General features: G+C 43.1%; 1 protein-coding gene across 1 annotated transcript in view; it reads right to left on the reverse strand.

Moving 5' to 3' along the window:
• The window catches only part of DIPK2B (divergent protein kinase domain 2B), a 107052-nt gene that overhangs the window by 77313 nt on the left and 9420 nt on the right, over window positions 1-20319 (reverse strand). Inside the window, exon 2 of the mRNA XM_082247430.1 lies at window positions 1969-2233. Within this exon, the coding sequence (XP_082103556.1) occupies window positions 1969-2233 (265 nt within the window). The remainder of the gene's footprint in view (window positions 1-1968; window positions 2234-20319) is intronic.

Genomic DNA, 20319 nt, shown 5'->3' on the forward strand with positions numbered 1-20319 from the left:
CCCTCACATTTTGTAAATATTTTATTATATCTTTTAATGCGACAACACTGAAGAAATGACACTTTGCTACAATGTAAAGTAGTGAGTGTACAGCTTGTATAACAGTATAAATTTGCTGTCCCCTTTAAAATAACTCAACACACAGCCATTAATGTCTAAACTGCTGGCAACAAAAGTGAGTAAACCCCTAAGTTAAAATGTCCAAATTGGGCCCAAAGTGTCTATTTTGTGTGGCCACCATTATTTTCCAGCACTGCCTTAACCCTCTTGGGCATGGAGTTCACTAGAGCTTCACAGGTTGCCACTGGAGTCCTCTTCCACTCCTCCATGACGACATCACAGAGCTGGTGGAAGTTAGAGACCTTACACTCCTCCACCTTTTATTTGAGGAAGACCCACAGATGCTCAATAGGCTTTAGGTCTGGAGACATGCTTGGCCAGTCCATCACCTTTACCCTCAACTTCTTTAGCAAGGAAGTGGTCATCTTGGAGGTGTGTTTGGGGTTGTTATCATGTTGGAATATTGCTCTGCGGCCCAGTCTCTGAAGGGAGGGGATCATGCTCTGCTTCAGTACGTCACAGTAAATGTTGGCATTCATGGTTTCCTCAATGAACTGTAGCTCCCCAGTGCTGGCAGCACTCATGCAGCCACTCCCACCACCATGCTTGACTGTAGGCAAGACACACTTGTCTTTGCATTCCTCACCTGGTTGCTGCCACACATGCTTGACACCATCTGAACCAAATAAGGTTATCTTGGTCTCATCAGACCACAGGACATGGTTCCAGTAATCCATGTCCTTAGTCTGCTTGTCTTCAGCAAACTGTTTGCGGCTTTCTTGTGTATCATCTTTAGAAGAGGCTTCCTTCTGGGAAAACAACCATGCAAACCAATTTGATGCAGTGTGTGGCGTATGGTCTGAGCATGGACAGGCTGACTCCCCCACCCCTTCAACCTTTGCAGCAATGCTGGCAGCACCTATATGTCTATTTCCCAAAGACAACCTCTGGATATGACGCTGAGCACGTGCACTCAACTTCTTTGGTTGACCATGGTGAGGCCTGTTCTGAGTAAAACCTGTCCTGTTAAACCACTGTATGGTCTTGGCCACCGTGCTGCAGCTCAGTTTCAGTGTTTTGACAATCTTCTTATAGCCTAGGCCATCTTTATGTAGAGCAACAATTATTTTCTTGTTCTTTGCCATGAGGTGCTATGTTTAATCCCCAGTAACCAGTATGAGAGAGTGAGAGTGATAACACTAAATTTACCACACCTGCTCCCCATTCACACCTGAGACCTTGTAATACTAACGAGTAACATGACACCGGGGGAGGGAAAATGGCTAATTAGGCCCAATTTGGACATTTTCACTTAGGGGTGTACTCACTTTTGTTGTCAGCGGTTTAGACATTAATGGCTGTGTGTTGAGTTATTTTGAAGGGACAGCAAATTTACACTGTTATACAAGCTGTACACTCACTACTTTACATTGTAGCAAAGTGTCATTTCTTCAGTGTTGTCACATGAAAAGGTATAATAAAATATTTACAAAAATGTGGGGTATGTACTCACTTTTGTGGGATACTGTATATGTTAACTTTAATTCTGGTATGCATTGTGCATTTCTTCCAGATCTGTGCAGCAATCCAGTGTAAAATGTTTTCATTGCAACTTCCTGTAATGCAGACCAGCCCCCGCTGCTCTTTCTCATTGTGCAAGGCGACTGGTCTTATATATGCCCCCTCCTGTAGTTTTCTGCAGGTAACCTGTGGTTGGTGGGGCCCACTGGATCCCTCCCATAGCTCTGCTCTCTGCACTGGTTTGTATAAGGTAATAACTGTGTTTGTAAAGGAATTTAGAGAAGACAAAGTAGATTTGATTATTTGGCGGCTAATGAGTAATATATTTAAATGAAGGTTTTTGTGCCTGGAGTTCAGCTTTAATGTAGTATTTATTTACCCACTTGCCTGTACTAAGTCTGGGGTGAGGCGTTTTGCTGTCATCCACTTTTGGAATCTCTCTGTTTTCCTCAATATGTTCTCTATACTGCACGATTTCTTCTTAGTAACAGTGCTGCAGATTCTTGTGTCTGCCAGATCGTGTTGACTCTTACTAGATAGCCGATAAATCTCAACAGGTCTCCAGCTTTCCCCATCATCACTGTGGTTTCCAGCATAGCTCTGACGATCAGCAGGAGGAAGTCTTAAATGAGGTGCAAGCCAGTTCTGAAACCTGCATTGACATAGGTGAGGCAAACACCAGGCTATGATTAGGTTGACTGTATTACTGATTATATCTCAAAACAAAAAATACATTTACATTTTTTTTTTTTCATTTTTCTTGTTTAAAAGTGAAACTTTACTCGTCCAATCAACATTGATTATTTTTAATCCTCATGCTGATAGCATTAGTATATAGATACTATATAGTGTATCGATAGGAAAGTATATATTTACTTGTTTTAATCTATTCTTTTTTTTACATTTCTTAATATTTCTATAATTTCAAATAGATGAAACCAGACCTCAGTGGCACAGGTCAATTATAAAACTCACAATTCAGTTATGTCAAGTTTTAGTATATAGTAATAAAAACAAAAAAATAGGGGAGATCGTAACCATATTCCAAGGCCTGTCAAAGATTACCTATCAGACATCTGGCTCGCAGAAATGTGCATGCACGGAATAGTGAACAAGCCTGCATGGGCACGCACTCAGTGCATGTTGGCACCAGATGGGCTATTTAGGGATGCTCCTGCTCAAATTTAAGTGCTGACTGGTCTTTCAGGTATTCCCTGCCCCTGCTGCTACTCTGCTTGTTGTTTACCCGGCTTCCCTCTGACCTGAACTTGGATCCTGATTCTACATTGTTGCCAGTTCCTGACCCCGACTCTGTTCCTGACCAGGTCTTTGCCTTATGATTCTTTACCTTTCTGCCTGCCTGGTGCTGATCTCGGCTATCTCTGTGACGACTCTTCTGTTCCTGACTCTGTTTCCACATCCAGTTCAAGTACTTTCCTGGCTGTTATCTCTATCAGCTCTGCTCACCACAGTGAACTCCTGTCTTAAGTCTACTGGGAGCTCTGACAAGCCTAGTATCTGGAGCCTGCCGCCCATGCAGAGTGCCCATTTACCTTTGGCTGGTTACTTTTCCTGACCTGATGTTCTGCCAGCCTGCCTGGGACCGCATAACCTGCTGCAAGCACTCCTATCAACACCTGCTGCCTCTCATGTTCCTCCTATCCCTCTGTAACCTCTGTTCCATCGAGTGGGACCTGAGCTGGAGATATAAGAGAGGCCTACCTCGTCATTTCAGTCTCAGATCAGGTACATGCACAATTTGCTGGAAATAAGAGAATCTTGGCAGCTCATCTGGGTCCCCCTTCCTTGATGGGACAAACAGACTTTTAGCTATCTTGATAAGATGTCTGTAGACCTCATCTCGTGCCCAAGCTTGGGCCATAGTGCAAGGTGGGGATAGGTCAGGCCTTTCTGCATACAAATTGCTGAGATCAAGTCCAGTAGCACATTGCCTTAGCTGGGCAATATGCTCCCTTTCAGCACTGTCCGGGTCAGAAGCTTGTGAGCCCTCCTTCACATCGGCTCCCCAGTCCCACTCGGTTCTTGTTACTGACTCTCAGTCCTCCAACCCCTCCGCTATGGACCAGAACATGTTTTCAAAACTCTGTAACCCAGGATCAAATGCCCCTGGAACCTCCTTACCTGAGAAATTTGTGGAATAAGGCCTCTGGATCCCATAGGTTTTCAAGATTCTCATTATAGCCATCTGGTATTTCGCCTTGGTAGCTATACTGGTAGTGGGCTGCTGTCCGTCCCCTGCTAACTGTATCCCTTGTACTCCAGTATCGGTTAGCATCCTGCTCTGCAGCTCCGCCAGCCTATCTGGGTACTTGTCACTTTCTGCAGCAACTTTGGTGCTCACGATCAGTTCTCTATCCCTTGCGTTCACCACCTTTGTGCTCTCTGCATGTGGCTTCCTCTTGACTAAACCCGTGATGCAACAGATCTACCGCACCTCCTGGATTGGCCTAAACTGGGCAGTGACCCCACCCGCTTCTCTTGATAGGCTGGCATACTGGCGATTGCTCCACCTGTTGGGCAGACTCTTCCAGCGCTCATTTTCCTAGGCCCCAAGTTAATTCTTTCACCACCATCATTCAGAAGATCTTGGGCCTTAGCAATTTCTACTGTAAAGCAGGCAGCATGTGCAACAGCACAAACTGATGGCATCTTCACTTGTCCCCAACAGACTTCACTGGCACTCTATGGACTCTCTCACTCCAGCCCCCCCGTTAACTCATTCACCACTGCTAACTGAAAATGCTTCTGCAATGGCAACAGTCTCTACTGCAAAGCAAACATTTTTGCTTGTAGCACACACACTGGTGGTGACTCAGCTTGTCACCAGGCAGACTTTACTTGTGCCCCGAGTTTACTCTCTTACCGGTACGACTTGAAAATGCTCCTGCAGGGGCAGCTGTTTTCACTTTAAAGCAGACATTCCCCACTGTGACACCACACTTCTCCATACTGATTGCCTCCCTGCAATCTGACATCCCTAATGCCTTCCTACAATCTACACAATAACACTGACAGTCTCTCCCGTTTTCTTCTGTTACCAATAGCAATTGATGTGATAGCCATGTTGAAAATCCCGGACCAAGCCCCCAAATGTAGCACTACTCCCATAGGAGCCCCTGGAATTTTAGCCCAGGTTCTTCCTCAGTGAATTGCTCCACAGCCAGACACCCAAACACAGTCACTCTTTTCCTCAATAACCAGTCCAGGGGTGTTGTTTTTATTTTTGGAGACCTTGGATAGGGTTAAGGGAAATTAGTGGGATACTCCAAAAATAGAATATATGTACAAATTGAGGACAGTAAACTTCTTTCTGTAAAACTGAAGCAGAAGTCCTTTACATATAGCAGACTGTGGACTTGGCTTTGGAATTGAAGCAAATAACAGCAAACCAGCTTCTTCCTTTAAAGCAGCAGGAGAAGAGTTCCTTCACAGAGAACTAAACAGACTAAGCTCTTCAGGACACCAGCTGATGTCCCCTTTAGCAAACACCCAGCTGACTCTCTAGCACAAAAGGCATGCCAGCAGCCACAAGTCCCTAAGGTCTCTCACAACCATCTGTATTCACAAAAAATTCCAGGGACAGTTTATTGCCTCCTTCCCACTTCTAAGGGACACCTTTCTCCAGTGATACCAGACTACATCTTCAGTAGTAAGCCTCTCAGTCAGCTTTCCTTAGCTTTAGCATCCAGGCCCTCAGGACACCCACCTGAGGTCTAACAAAAAGCAAGCACATGGCAGCATTGCTCTACACCTATGATCCAGAAAGTTCTCACAGCTTTTCTGGAAAGCAGAGGGAGTAAACAGGCTAGCAGCAGCTGAGAACACAGAGTAGACCTAACAAGTCAAAGGCAGCTGTACCAAACTCAGTGAGCAATTGCAGGTCTTAATTTGGGAGGGCACCATCATAGGTAGTCTTAAGTATGGCGACGGACCGCTTGCCTTTCCATACCTATCCAATCGGGGAGTCCCGAGCACCAGTACATTTCGGATATTTGGGCCAGTTGAGCCGCCTGATATACCACATGAGGTTCAGCAGACCCATGCCACCTTGTTTACGGGAAGGGAAAAGAACTGCCTTAGGCAGGCGGTGTCCCCTTAATCCCCAAGTTAATTTAATCAATCTCCCTGAGATTGGGATAGGAAGGGATCCAAAAAAATTGAGAATTCGAGGAAGCAGTGTCATCTTGACCTAATTTATTCAACCTAGACGGGGCAAGTCCAGATATGACCATTGAGCTAGTTCGGATTCTACTTTTCTCAGCAGGGGGGGGGGGGTAATTAGCTGCAAAAAGTTGCTCCATCCTAGGAGGTTAACTCCTAGAAACAGAATCGTTGATTCACTCCATGCAAAGTCAAACTGTCCCCGAAGTGTTGCGACCAGGGGAGTTGGTAGATTAATGTTTAAAGCTTGTGATTTATTTTAGTTTAAACCATAGGCCTGATGCCTTGGCAAAGATCTCCAGGACCTGACAGACATTGGGGAGAGAAACCAATGGGGAAGACACAAACAACAAGAGGTCATCAGCAAAAAGGGGCGCATTTGTATATCAGGGTGTACTCTGATAGCTATAGCTGGTGATTCAATCACTATCACAAAAATCAAAGGGGATAGTGGGCAGCCCTGTCTAGTACCCCTTGAGATGCCGAACGTTTCAGAGTAGAAACCCTGCAGATGTATCTGAGCCTCCGGATATGAGTATAAAGCGCTTATGATGTTTAAAAAGGGTTCACCAAATACCCAAAGTTTTAGGACTGTGAACAAGTAAGGCCAGGATACAGAATCAAAAGCTTTCTGTAGGTCTAGAGAAAGCAGAAGTCCTTCTTGGGCCAGACCACCATCCCAACGAGAATGTAAAAGAGATATGATATTAATCACCCTATGGATTTGGCCAGGGCCTTGTCTCCTGGAGATAAAACCCACCTGATCTTTATGGATATAAAGACTTATGAAGGAGGATGTATGGCCCGACAGGATCTTGGTCAGGATCTTAAGATCATTATTTATAAGAGATATAGGGCGATAGTTACTCACTGAGCATGTGACTTTGCCTGATTTGGGAATGACCGATATGTATGCTGAGTTAAGAGAACTATCTAAGGAAGCACCTTGTCTTAATGCATTGAAAAAGCGAGTGAGGTAGGGAGAGAGCATAGTAGAAAAAGTTTTGTAGCATAGGATAGAGAAGCCATCAGGGCCAGGGGTAGAGCCATTTTAAGGGTTTTAATTTACAAGTGATTCTTCATCAGCAGAGATTGTTCTAATTTCTATCGATGACGCTGTTCCAATTTGGGAACCTGAACTGAGTCTAGAAAACAATCAAGGTTGGATTTAGATGGGTACGTACCTGGGTTGTAAATTTTTTGGTAAAATTCTTTAAAGGTCTCCAAGACTCGCTTTGGATTTTGGGATAAAGTACCTCCTGCTATCTCCAGTCCCCAATTTGTCCCTTTGACAATAAAACTATGCATTACTCCAGTGCAAACGTTTCACTGCCCTGGAAGTGAGTGCTAAGTTGAGCTTGGTTAGCCTTGTGGATTTGAGAAGCGAATTTGATGAGTTTTCCCCTAATGGTGGCTTTGTGGGCTGCCCATAGGGTTTCTGGTGAAACTTCTTAATTGTCATTGAGGAGAAAATACTCTTGAATGGCCTTCTCAATCTCAATTGTTCTTATGGGGTCACAGAGAATGGATTAATTGAGTCTCCAGTTGAAGTCTCCTCTTTGACCTGAGTGACATTGGAGGGTTAGAAAGACTGAGGAGTGGTCAGACCAAACCTTCGAATTCACATTTTTAAACATGGTTTGAAATATTTGTGTCTGACTCCAATTATGCGCGTAATAAGGGATAAACGAGAAGATCTGACCATCAATAGTCCCTTTAGCAAGAATAAATCTTCCCTCTGGATCTTTGTATTCAGCTAGGAGCGAGGACTTACAGCTTCATAAAATTAGGATCGCCACCCCCTTAGTTTTATCTTCTGCATTGGCCAGGAAAAGTGTAGGGAAATTAGCGTGAATAAATGAAGGGCAGTACAGTTTAGGAAAGTGGGTCTCTTGAAGCAAACTACATCCACCTTGTGAGTATGAAAATGCTGTAAAACTTTCCTTTGTTTAATTGGTAAATGCAGGCCTTGAGTGTTGTGGGATACCACCCTTAGTAGAGGCATGGATAGTGTGGTGTTAGCCATGGAGCATGAGGGAATAGAAAGCCAGGATAAAACATACACTCACCATGATCTGGATCAATGCATGCTTGGTGAGTCACTATACTTAAGTTGGTCATAGGGTAGAAACAAATAAAAGTGGCTTGAACATCCCAGCTGGTCTCTAAGGAAGAAAATATATAGTTAGGAACACTAGAGAAAACTAGGAACGTAAGTAACAGGGAGAAAGTGAAATGGGTCGAGAAAGGACCCAGGAGGCGAGGAGGATAGAAAACTTCCAGGCCTTCCTTGTAGAAAACAAAAACTTCCTCCAGTATAGAGGAGGTAGTCCCATTTTGGAAAGTCAGAGGAGCCAAGTTTCCAACATGGGAGAAGGGGCATGAGTGCCTCCCCGGCTGCTTAGCTCCCAGAAAAAGGAAAAAAAGCTGAACTAGTAGTAGGCCGTGAGTGTGTTTAGAGCTAAAAGAACCCCAACGTGATACATATTAGGATATATAATCGAACAGCAGCAACACAAAAAAAGGGGGGGGAAGTTAAAGCGGGTATTAAAATGTAGCTACGTATGTGTGGGATCAAGACAGATGGAAACAAACTGGCCAGACTTTCTCAACCTAGGAATCATCCCCCAACAGTGTAAGGAATTATGTCTAAGAAGGGAAGGGGCTATGTTAACCTATGGCACAGAAGGATCAATGGAGATCATCAAACATTTAGATATAATAGGATTAACCTGAAGGTGAACTAGAAATTTTCCGTAAATCAGACTGTAGTCAGGAGGATTCAGCGTCCATGAAGATGTGCCCGAAAGAAGACAAAAAATAATCAATGGAGAAGAGGAGGCTTCCAGGTTGGAAGGATTTAGCAACACAACAGATTTCTGAGGACAGGGAGGGCGACTGTCCTTAGGTTTCTTGGTTTTAGATTTTTGCCACAAAGGGGACAGTGGACTGGAGGGGAGTTGACACTTGGAGGGACCCGAAGCTGAGCCTTTAGAAGGAGAGGAGGGTCCCTGCGAGATTAACTTTAATTTCAGCAGTAGATTTTCGCTCTCTTGAAAAGTGGCATAAGTGTAGGATTTCTGATTGTTTTGGAATTTCAAACTGAAAGGGGAAAAGCCACCAATATTTTATTTCCTTCAGGCTAAGTGCTGTCAGCAATGGTTTGAAGGATCTCCGTCTCTGGCTTGTAGACGGTGACAGATCCGAGAAGATTTGGATAGGATGGCCCTGGAGATATATTTGAGGCAGTGAACGGGCTTTCCTCATCAGTTCCTTGGCGACATAGTAGTGTAGTTTAACGATCACGTTCTGAGGCAGACCATCCTTGCAAGGAGGTTTAATGGCTCTATAAGCATTGTTCAGTCCCAGCCTATAAAGGGGAATGTCTGGGAGAAGCTCCTTGATAAAGGATCGGACAGCTTCTGGTACATCTTTTATCGATTCGGGAATGCCTTTAATTCTGAAATTATTTCTCCTACTCCTGTTTTCAAAGTCATTCATTTTTAATAGCAGTGTCCAGTTGTGTCTGGAGATCTTGTATGTGATCAGAATTCAATTGCTGCTCTATAGCTTCTATGCGGGATCATATATTGTGTAGATCTGCTTTAATGTCGCTTGCAATTCTGGAGGCAGTGTTAGTGAGGCCACGCCCCAAGAGTGCAGCAGATTTAGTAAACATTATTGAGACAGGGTCCTGGTTGCCAGGACTGAATCCTGCAGAGTGGGATAAAAAGTGGGTCTGAAAAGCACCTGCTTCCATAGGGGAGCATGTTAGATTGTCCAAAGTGCTCCCAATGAGGGACTCAGTGGAGGCTGGGGATGCAGGGCCCACAAAAGGTGTACTCATGGAGGATGCAGGTGCTGGGCAAAACTTGGGAGACATCATCTGAGGAGTCTGTAGCAGAGCCTGCCTGTGTGGCATGCCATGTTGAAGGCCGCAACATGGTCAGCTCTCACGGCGATCTGGCTGTTTAAGTTCATCCGCGCTGATCCTGCTAGCATAGGTGGGATCGGGGGGGGTCTCCCCGAGATCTGGCTGCCGTTCCTGTGGATGCGGGAGACTTTAGCGCGCCGGGGCGGGTCGGAGCTTCTGCATCAAACAACTATACCAAGCTGCCATGCATGCGCCTCACAATATGGACTTTTATGGTACCATCACAGACTAAAACAGCACTGTATATACTGTAGGTTTAAAACCATAATATTGTATTACAAAAAGTATATAGACACAATTTTTAAAACAATTACCGGTAATCATATATAAAATCATATTAATGACTCTTTCAAAACTGGACTAATGATGGATGGTATGTAATCAGTACTCCAAATCAAACATCTGGTCTTAAACACTTAGCCAGTTTTGCTCAACATATTTTGCGGAATTATCTTCAGGAGTGTTTGAAAGAGTAGTTATCTGCAGGGATTATATATTTACAGCATAACATACAGAAAGATATCATAAAGACAATTCCTCTAAGAATAAATAGATAACTATACCCTGTAGCCAATGTGGAAGCCTAGCTTACCCAGTATGCCCAGCGTAAACTGAGATATAAGACAGCACCACAAGTCAGTCTCCCCGGCGAGTGTGGGGGCAAAGTACGAATATGAATAGGCTGTATATGGTAGAGCAACAAACAATTGTAGTATATAAATTCCATAAAACTGAATATAGATGTACATAATATTTGGATACCCATCCCCACAGCAATATATATGCACCAAACCAAGGCGGCAGCTTCATTGGCAGGAATGGGTACTTAAAGGGATGGGCTCCCCTCTAATTGTCTTTGGCTGGATGGTGGTGGACATTTGATTTGGACTCTCACATAGGTGAGTGAGGCTGATGCTGCAGAGCTGTATGGAAGAGGACCCTTGGTCTCTCTTTTTCCTTATCCTTGTTATTTTAATTTTTGCTTTAGGAGTCTTAGAGGATTTCCTGATTGATGCTTATGATGCTTATGATGAGATCAAAGAGGATCAGTCTTGGATCAGAGCCAAACTGGCGGACCTGGAAGACAGGTCTCTCCGTAAAAACGTGAACATACATTGAATACCTGAGTTAATTTTACCTGCTGACCTCCAAAAAATTGCAACTGAATGTATGCAAGCTGTCCTGTCTAGCGCCACTCCTCTTGAAATCTCAATAGATCATATTCACAGAATCTCCAAACCATCTTACCTAGCAGTCTCTGTTCCAAGAGATGCACTGATGAGAGTACACTTTTTTCGTGCCAAAGAAATGCTCTTGGTGGCAGCCAGAGCTGGAGGTACCCTCCCTGCTCCATTTGAAAAAATACAGATCTTTCCAGACTTCTCCAAATATACCCTTCAATTACGTAGGCAACTAAATCCTGTCAATAAAGTGCTACATAACCACAACATTCAATATAAATGGCACTATCCTGCTACCCTGATATTTACAAAAAAATGGTGAAACCCATACTGTCACCAACCTCACCAGAGGAATGAAATTGCTCTACACTTAGCGTATCATTCTGGAACAACCTCAAGAATCTGGCCTTCCTATGCCACAATGTAAATATCCACAAAATCGTCGCACACAATGGAAACACCCTGGATAAAACTTGTGCCTACATGCCCAGGATGGGCATTACACATCTTAAATCATTTTCTCCCCAGTTTCATGGCTTCATGTTTTCCTAAAAAATAGTTAAATAGCTGAGCTGTGGCAAGTGGGCTGGGAGATAACAGCTCCACAATGTAACGTAATAGTGTCTGCCCTCGAGTCTTCCATGATGGTTGCCTCGTTGGAGTTGTGCCTCGCCCTCACTTTCCTCCTCTGCTCTATCCGGCACCCAAGTCCAGTGACCTCATCCTCTCCTCCATCCTCATTACCACTGTAGACAACTTGGCAATTCGCTGCGGCTGGGGGAACATGATTGCCAATTTGTGTACCAGTGTTCTCCCCTCTCTGAGGGCTTATGTTCCTACATTCCGCATCCTCAGAACCAACAGCAGTAAAAGTCATTACTGACATATAATCAGCTATTGCAATCGATTTGTATTGTGCACACAAATTAAAAATCCATCTTTGTACCTTATTTTTTATATAAATTACGCCGGTCACGTGCTCTTCATTCCACAGCTTATTCCGCCGTTTACAGCAGCTGTACATAACTAATTTCCGGAAGTGACATTGCACCGCCTGACATCACTTCTGGTTTATGGGCACACAGGGTAAAGGGAAATGATGCTGCACGTCTGCTGTAAAGCAACGTCATTTACATGGCAATGCATTAGACGTCACTCCCCCCCCCCCCCCCCCCGGTCCAGCGTGCATAGAGTGCTTAGTGAGTGAGTGATATTTCAGGTGTCATCTGAAACAGGTTTTTTTTTTTAACCTGTGCTATTATTGCTGTCTTAGAGGGACATAGAGAGTGACTAAAGTGTCTGTACAATTTTAAGACAGGAGGATATCGATCTCTGTCTGACTAAGGAGAGGAGAGATGGAGGCAGGACATGGGCAGTTGGAATCAATAGTAGGCATGCCTGTGCAAGAGAGAATGACAACATTTTCAGGAAGTGAGAGGCAGCATGCAGAATTCAGATAGAGGAAGATAAGGTTGAACAACAGGAAGAAGCTAATTGTCTAGTCTAGATTCGACTTTATAGGCTAGACAAGCAGCTATTCAGAAAATGAATAATATCAAAGATAAAAATATTTTACATACAAGTAATAGCAAAAATTTCATTTTTGACTGGAATTCCCCTTTAAGTTTTTTATGCAGTAAGAAAAAAGTAAAATAGAAAACTTAAAACAACAGGTCATAAATAATGATCAAATATACTACAAAATGAGAAAAAAAGCTCAAAGAAAATTAAATATACTAAAATGCTCTAATTACAAGCCCAAAAGTATACCCTATATATAAAAAGAAACATTTTTTCAAGCAAGCTCAGTGAATGAAGGTGAGCATTTCCTTTTTGTTAATATTTAGTTGACAGTGAAATCAGCCATTTCACAGCAAAATCTTATTTGCTGAAAATTTTATCATGCTCATCCACTTTCGCATCCTACACTCCAGCAAGGGAGCTAATGTTGTGACATCACCAAGCTCCACCCAGTACCGTTTTGTCATGTTGACTTGATTGGTGGTTAAGAGTGGTGATGTTTCATAACAGCTCATATCCTTATCAATCGGCTGTGTATAGGTAAGTTTAATGTGAAAAGAGGAATAATGTATTTAAAAAAAAAATCGACTTTCTGGAACATGATTTAAAAAAGAACATGCAAAAGATTAATATGTAATCTGTTTTGAGAGGATTACATTTCTGTCTCTGTATTTTAAGACATTTATAAGGCGATTTTTCTTTTCTTTTTTTTTTCTTATAATAGAGTTTCACACATATACTTTGAGAGCTGAATAAAATGCAAATTGTAAAGTGCAACTCAATAGATTAGCAATTATAACTAATCGTTAGCTTACTTTGTAGGAGAAGTTTCAGACGCATTTATGTTAAATCACAGTGGAGATGACTTATAGATACTTAGAAAAGCACGATCAAAGAAGAAGATTACAGTATCTTAAATTAAATTAGCTTACATTACACACTGGAAACAGATTTCATATTTGGATTTAACTATAAAAAGAGGTCAGGGGCTTAAAACACTTAGCAAATAGCTGCTATTAGTTCAGTACAGAGGCTGATGCAATTTTAGGTTTGTCTTTTATGGTACTTACCGATAAAACGCCTGTATACGTAAATAAAAAAAAAGCTTTAAATGGTTTACTTTTAAGGAAGAACTCCAGTAAACACTTACTGTATTAGTGTGGGAGCCGAGGTTACCGTGGTTGCAACTGTGCCGCAGCTTTAGTTCAACCAGTTCAAAGTCCTTTAAAATCATATTTTGAATTCATCGTATTTTGAAATTATATTTTGCAGTCAAATCCTCCTTCACAACAGATCTGCCAAGTGCAAAGAGCAAAATTCTTCCCTTTGCTTCCCCTCATGTTGGTCATGTGATTTTAGAAATTGAGAATGCATTTAGAAGGGTCATTATCCTCTATATCAGTGGTGGTCAACTTTCTTGATATGGGGGCCCTCAAGTGTGGCCTTCAACATCACCAAAGGGTCACACATTAAAATTCTGTGAATATTCAGCTTCAGACACACAACAGGATAAAGTCAAAGACCATGGGCATAATACAAGAGATGGTCAGAGACTATGCTATGTACATAACAGAGGAGATGGTCTGAGACTGCGTATAGGATAAAAAAAGCTTGTCAGAAACTGTGGACATAATACAGGAGATGGTCAAAGGCTGCAAACATGATACAATTGATGGTCAGAGACTGAAGGCATGGTACTAGAGAGGACCCGAGACTGTGGACATAATAGAGGAGATGTCCTGAGACTACAGACATGGTACAGGAGATGGTCAGAGACTGCAGACATGATGCAAGAGATGGTCAGAGACTGCAGATATGATGCTAGAGATGGTCAGGAACTGCAGGCAAGATATAAGAGATGGTCAGAGACTGGAGACGTGATACGGGAGATGGTCAGAGACTGCAGACATAATACAGGAGATCGTCAGAGACTGCAGATATGATACTAGAGATCATCAGAGACTGTAGGCATGATATAAGAGATATTTAGAGACTGCAGACATGATACAAGAGATGGTCAGAGACTGCAGATATGATGTTAGAGATGGTCAGAGACTGCAGATATGATGCTAGAGATGGGCAGAGACTGCAGGGATGATATAAAAGATAGTCAGAGACTGCAGACATGATACAGGAGATGGTCAGGGACTACAGACATGACACAGGAGATGGTCAGGGACTGCAGAAATGCTGCATGAGACTGCCAAGAAGCTGTAAGCATATTATAGTAGTTGATGGAGACTGGAGACCTGCTTCCAGAAACATATTACATTAGACTGCTATAATCACTGCTACAGCAGGGTGATTTGGGAGAAAGGATTGGTGTCTGCAGGGGCCCCAAGGGCCACACAAAAACTGCCAAAGGGCCACAGATTGGGCACCATGGCTCCATATCTATCTTTGAGTAGTTGTGCTGTGAATGATGATTTGACAACTCATCCCTATAGGGACCTCTGCAGTTACAGTATGTAAAGGCTGCAAAGAGGAGTAAAACAGGGGTAAAGGTGGTGGGGAAAGGGGGAAATAATGGTTGGAGGGGGTCCTGTAAAAGCTTCATAAATTGGAAGGCTACAGTCTTTGCACTGGTGGCCATACCTCTATATCTACAATTTTACACCTTTTTTTTTAGGGGTCCCTGCACCACAAATTGCACACATACAGTAACGATTAAAAAAAATAAGACTTGCATTTGCCCATTCCTTCTCCCTTCCCCCCTGTCTTCCTCTCATGATTTAGGTAGGATCAGGGACAAATCAATTGGATCTCACTTTCTTGAGCTTAAAGCTGAACTCCCTGCAAACAGCTTACTATAGAGATTAAATACATGGTAGCTGTTTTACCTGCTTAAGAATTTGCATGTCTGACCATCCAGTCCTTAGATTTACACAGCTGTGCCACACAGCACAGTCCTGTCTGGCAGGGCAGGAGACCTGATTTTTCTCTTCTGCAGTTAAGTTACACTTGCAGGTCTTGCCCCTCCCCCAGCCCATAATTGGGCAATGAAAGAAAAACAGCAGACTAATGTGTCACAGTCCCCCTATCAGTACTTTTCTTGTTAGCAGATAAGCAATGCATCACAAAGGACTGGTACTTTGTGATGCTTCTCCCCGTCTCAGTCTTAGCTCCGCTGCACAGGGACTGAAAGAAGCTGATGCTAAGTCAAATTCAGATACTTACACTGCTAGCATTAAGCATTAAAAAACATACATTTAATGATGTATTAATCAATACAGATTTGCATTAACATGTGTCTTTTATATCTTCCAGGAGTTTGACAGGGCTAAGGCTATCTAACTTCAAATTATCTTACAGCACAGCAGGCAAAGCAACAAAGATATGCAGGGTGTCTGTTTATTCTGGATATTAGTGATCTTGTTAGCTTCAGAAATTAGGACACAGTTGGAGATGAAAAAAGACCCTATTAGAATACATATTTTTTTCTTCGGTAAAAAAAAAAGAGTTTTGGCTGTAGCCCTACTTTAACTTATTTTCTTATGATCATGCACACTACTATTATCATGACTATGTGGAGAAAAATATTACTATGCCTAAAATGTTTTGAGCATGTTTATTGGCAGTTTACTGTTACTTGTGGTTGCCAATGTTTGTTGATTGCGTCAGTATTTTTACCACGAGAATAAATTGTTTTTACTTCTCTATATTGGCACAGGTCCAGGTAATAAGGGAAACCTACTCTGAAATATAACAACAAAATGAAGAATAAAATATGTTGTTTGCAAAATGTTTATCTTTACAAGAAAATATATATATATATATATATATATATATTATTGAGGCACTATTAAAGCATCCATGAATGGAGATTTTTTTCCCTTTAGCATCAGATAATGTGGCTTAGAGTTAAAACCTCTTTCAAGTATTTATACCTGTGTCATACCTGCCAACAGTCCATAATTTTGCTGGACTGTCCTGAAATGTAAAGGGAAATCCCACAGACCTCTAATATCGGGCACTTTTTCCTCCCACTAACAACTGACACCAGAGTATTTTTTACTTCTATTGACCACTGAATATTTTTCCATCCACTGACCATTGACATATGAGCATTTTTTCCATCCACTGACCTCTAATACTGTAGCACTTTCCTCCGACTTATCTCCGACACCAAATATTTTTTTTCTCAAACTGATGACGGACACCTGGTGATTTTTTCCTTTCACTGACGACCGACTAGGGATGGGCGAACGGTTCGGCCTGAGCATACGTTCGGGCCAAACATTGGATGTTCGCCAGTTTGACGAACACCCGAATTATCGGGCTGTTCAACTGTTTGTTTGACCCACTGAATGACCACATTGCACTGCGCCACCACGCAGTGCATTGGAATCCCTGATTGGCTGAAGCATTGAAAGCTTTGCCCAATCAGGGCACAGAGTACTGTCAGAGCCATGAATGGAGAAAGTAATGATGACTCTATCCAATCATGGCTCATTGCTCTTGAGTGTAGAGTATCAGTTTAGTGTGAATCTAGTGATGGTTCAGTCAGTGTGAGTGTAGTGACCATTCATTTTTACATTAGTGTCAGTTTATTTTGTCAGGGCAGGTTTATTGCATTATAGTTCAGTGCGTGTTTAAAGAAGTAAATTTCTGTGTGTTACTGAATGTTTAGCGCAGTATAGTTCTGTTCATTAGTGCACATTTAACGCAGTATATTTCTGTGCGTTAGTGCACATTTAACGCAGTATATATCAGTGCGTTAGTGCACATTTACAACAGTATGTTTCAGTGCATTACTGCACGTTTAACGCTTTATATTTCTGTGCCTTAATGCACGTTTATCGCTGTATATTTCTATGCATTAGTGCACATTTAACACAGTATATTTCTGAGCGTTAGTGCACGTTTAACGCAGTATATTCCTGGGCATTCGTACACGTTTAATGCAGTATATTTCGGTTCGTTACTGCACGTTTAACGCAGTATATTTCAGTGCGTTAGTGCATGTTTAACACAGTATATGTCAGTGCGTTAGTGCACCTTTAACATAGTATATTTATGAGCGTTAGTGCTTGTTTAATGCAGTATATTTCAGTGCTTTACTGCACATTTAGCACAGTATATTTTTGTGCGATACTGAGCGCTTAACGCAGTATATTTCAGTGTGTTACATGACGTTTACACAGTATAATTCAGTGCGTTGGTGCACGTTTAACACAGTATATTTCTAATAGTGCACGTTTAACGCAGTATATTTCTGTGCGTTAGTGGACATTTAACGCAGTAAATTTCTGTGCATTAGTGCACGTTTAATGCAGTATAATTCAGTGCATTAGTGCAGGTTTAACGCTGTATATTTCAGTGCCATACTGCATTTTTAACACAGTATATTTATGTGCATTAGTGCACATTTAATGCAATTTATTTCTGGGCATTAGTAAACATTTAGCACAGTATATTTCTGTGTGTTAGTGCATATTTACTGCAGTATATTGTATTGTGTCGCTGGAGTGTGTCTGTGTAGTGAGTACTCAAGTTAAAGTGCACCAAACACCACTTTCCATTGATTAAATTGCATCCACGTACACATGTTCACATATTTGTTACATTTTGTTAATAAACACCCCCCATATCATGTCTGGGAGGCCAAAAAGGAGAGGCAGACATTCCCATGGCACTGTGAGGTGGCCAGCATCTTATGTGTCCATGGGCAAAGATGAACTTGGTCAGTCCTCAGGCAGGGCCTAATTTCCTCTATGTAGTGATGTTGCCATGCTATCCAGCTGCAGCATGCAGAGGAGATGGTTGACTGGCTTTCTAAACCATCCTCCCCCTCCTCATCCTCCGTCACCCAAGCAGAGACAAGTGTGCAGTCCACTGCAGCTGCCAGAGTGGCTAAAACTGTCTCCATGTCCACAGCTATTCCTGCTAAAGCCCCAGCATCAGGCATGGAGGAGTCAGCTGAGTTATTTGAACACAGCGTCAGCCACTTGCTCCTTGACAAAGCACAGCCTTTATTTGATTCAGATGTTGGTTCTGAGGTTGAGGAAGGTAGGAACATGAGCCTACAGAGAGGGGAGAACACTGGTACATAAATTGGCAGTCATGTTCCCCCAGCCGCAGCATATTGTCAAGTTGTCTCCAGTGGTAATGAGGATGGAGGAGATGATGATGATGATGAGGTCACTGACGCGACTCGGGTGCCAGATAGAGCAGAGGAGGAAAGTGAGGGTGAGGCACAACCCCAACAAGGCAGCCATCATGGAAGAGTAGAGAGCAGCCACCCTATTCCATCACATTGTGGAGCTGTTATCTTACAGCTACCCATCCCACAGCTAAGCTGTCTGGGTCTTTTTTTTATCACATGTGCAGCTATTCGCACAGTTGCAGTTTGCAAACTTTGTCTCAAGCACATCAAGCGTGGCAAAAACACCAGCCATTTGGGTACCACATGCTTAACAAGGCATTTAACCTCCCACCAGCCCCTTGGCAAGAGCACCTGAAAGCCACACAAAGGGATGCAATTCCATTCCTCCTCCCTACTCGTCTCAGTCTACCCCCCATACCTCATGACCTCTCAGCAGCCTCCACTGACAGGGATGATGGTATAGCGCAGGGTGTCCCGGGTCCTTGCAGCACATCTGCCAGTAGCACACCACCGGCTGTAAACTATAGCCAGAATATTTTTCGCCCCATTGCTGCAGGGAAAAAAATACAGTCGCTGCCATCCACATACCCAGTGTCTAAATGCAAGCTTGTCAAAGCTCATTCTAGCTCTGTACCATCACGTTGAAGGCAATGTTGAGGCATTGTTGGGCAAGAAAGTCAGCCGCAAGGTCCACGCTATTGCTGACATGTGGTCCAGCAAGCATGGTCAAGGACGCTATATTTCGTTCACAGCACACTGGGTAACTCTACTTGCAATTTGGAAGCATGTTATGCCACCACATTTTCATACAGCCAGTGGTGTTGATGCGAGATTCATCTCCATATATCTAGGGGTCATGATGCGAGATTTGTGAGCTCTACCCCCTCCTCCACCTGCTCCTCCATGCCCTCTTCTGCTGAATTGTCCTATGAACCACAAGTACCCCCTAAGTGTTCAGGGGGCTATTCAATGAGTCAGGCTAAAAGGTGCCATGCAGTGCATCATTTGGTGTGTCTAGGGGACATGAACCACACTGGAGCAAAGATTCTTGCAGCTCTGCAGGGGCAGGCCCATAGGTGGTTCACGCCACAGTAGCTGGAGCCTGGAACGCACAAGAGGAGAGGGAGGAATAGGATTCTGGCAGTTTTGGAGGGATTGAAGCAGAGGAAGACATTCGTCAAACCTTCATAGATGGTTTTCCATCCTCAGGACCCTTGGGAGTAGAACGTGACTGGGAGAAGGCATTCCAGATACGGTAATCCTCAGTGACCCCGAGGAGTCTGCTTTTCATGCCTCCAAAAACTTGCGGTACATGGGCTCCCTCATGCTTCAAAGCCTGCGAAAGGACCAAAAGAATAAGTGGCATCAAGGAGATTGATCACTATTGGTTGGCAACCCTCCTTGGCCAAGGGGAAAGTCTCAGAACTCATCCCGTCCCCACAGAGGGTGCAGAACATAACATTTCTTGAGGACACTTTAAAGAGGAGTTTATCTAACACTTTTCCTGACTCTGGTAGGTTACAATGTCGTAAAAAAACATAGTTTTGAGGTTTCTGTTGGTCAAGAGAGGATCAGTGGAGAAGGGGGCCGCTTAAGTGATGCATTTCACAATTGTTTTAGTCCTCGCCACCCGGGGCTCTAAGCTTCCACATCCATCGAATGGACCACTGGCTAGAACTTGCCCAGCATGCAATTGAGCTGCTGGGATGCCCTGCATCCAGCGTGCTTTCCAAGTGGGCATTCAGTGCTGCTGGAGGTTTTGTTACTGATAATTGAACCCGTCTGTCCAGGGACTCCCTTGACCGTCTCACATT

This window comes from Pelophylax lessonae (assembly GCF_965119305.1).
Source record: "Pelophylax lessonae genome assembly, chromosome: 2".
Lineage (NCBI taxonomy): Eukaryota > Metazoa > Chordata > Amphibia > Anura > Ranidae > Pelophylax > Pelophylax lessonae.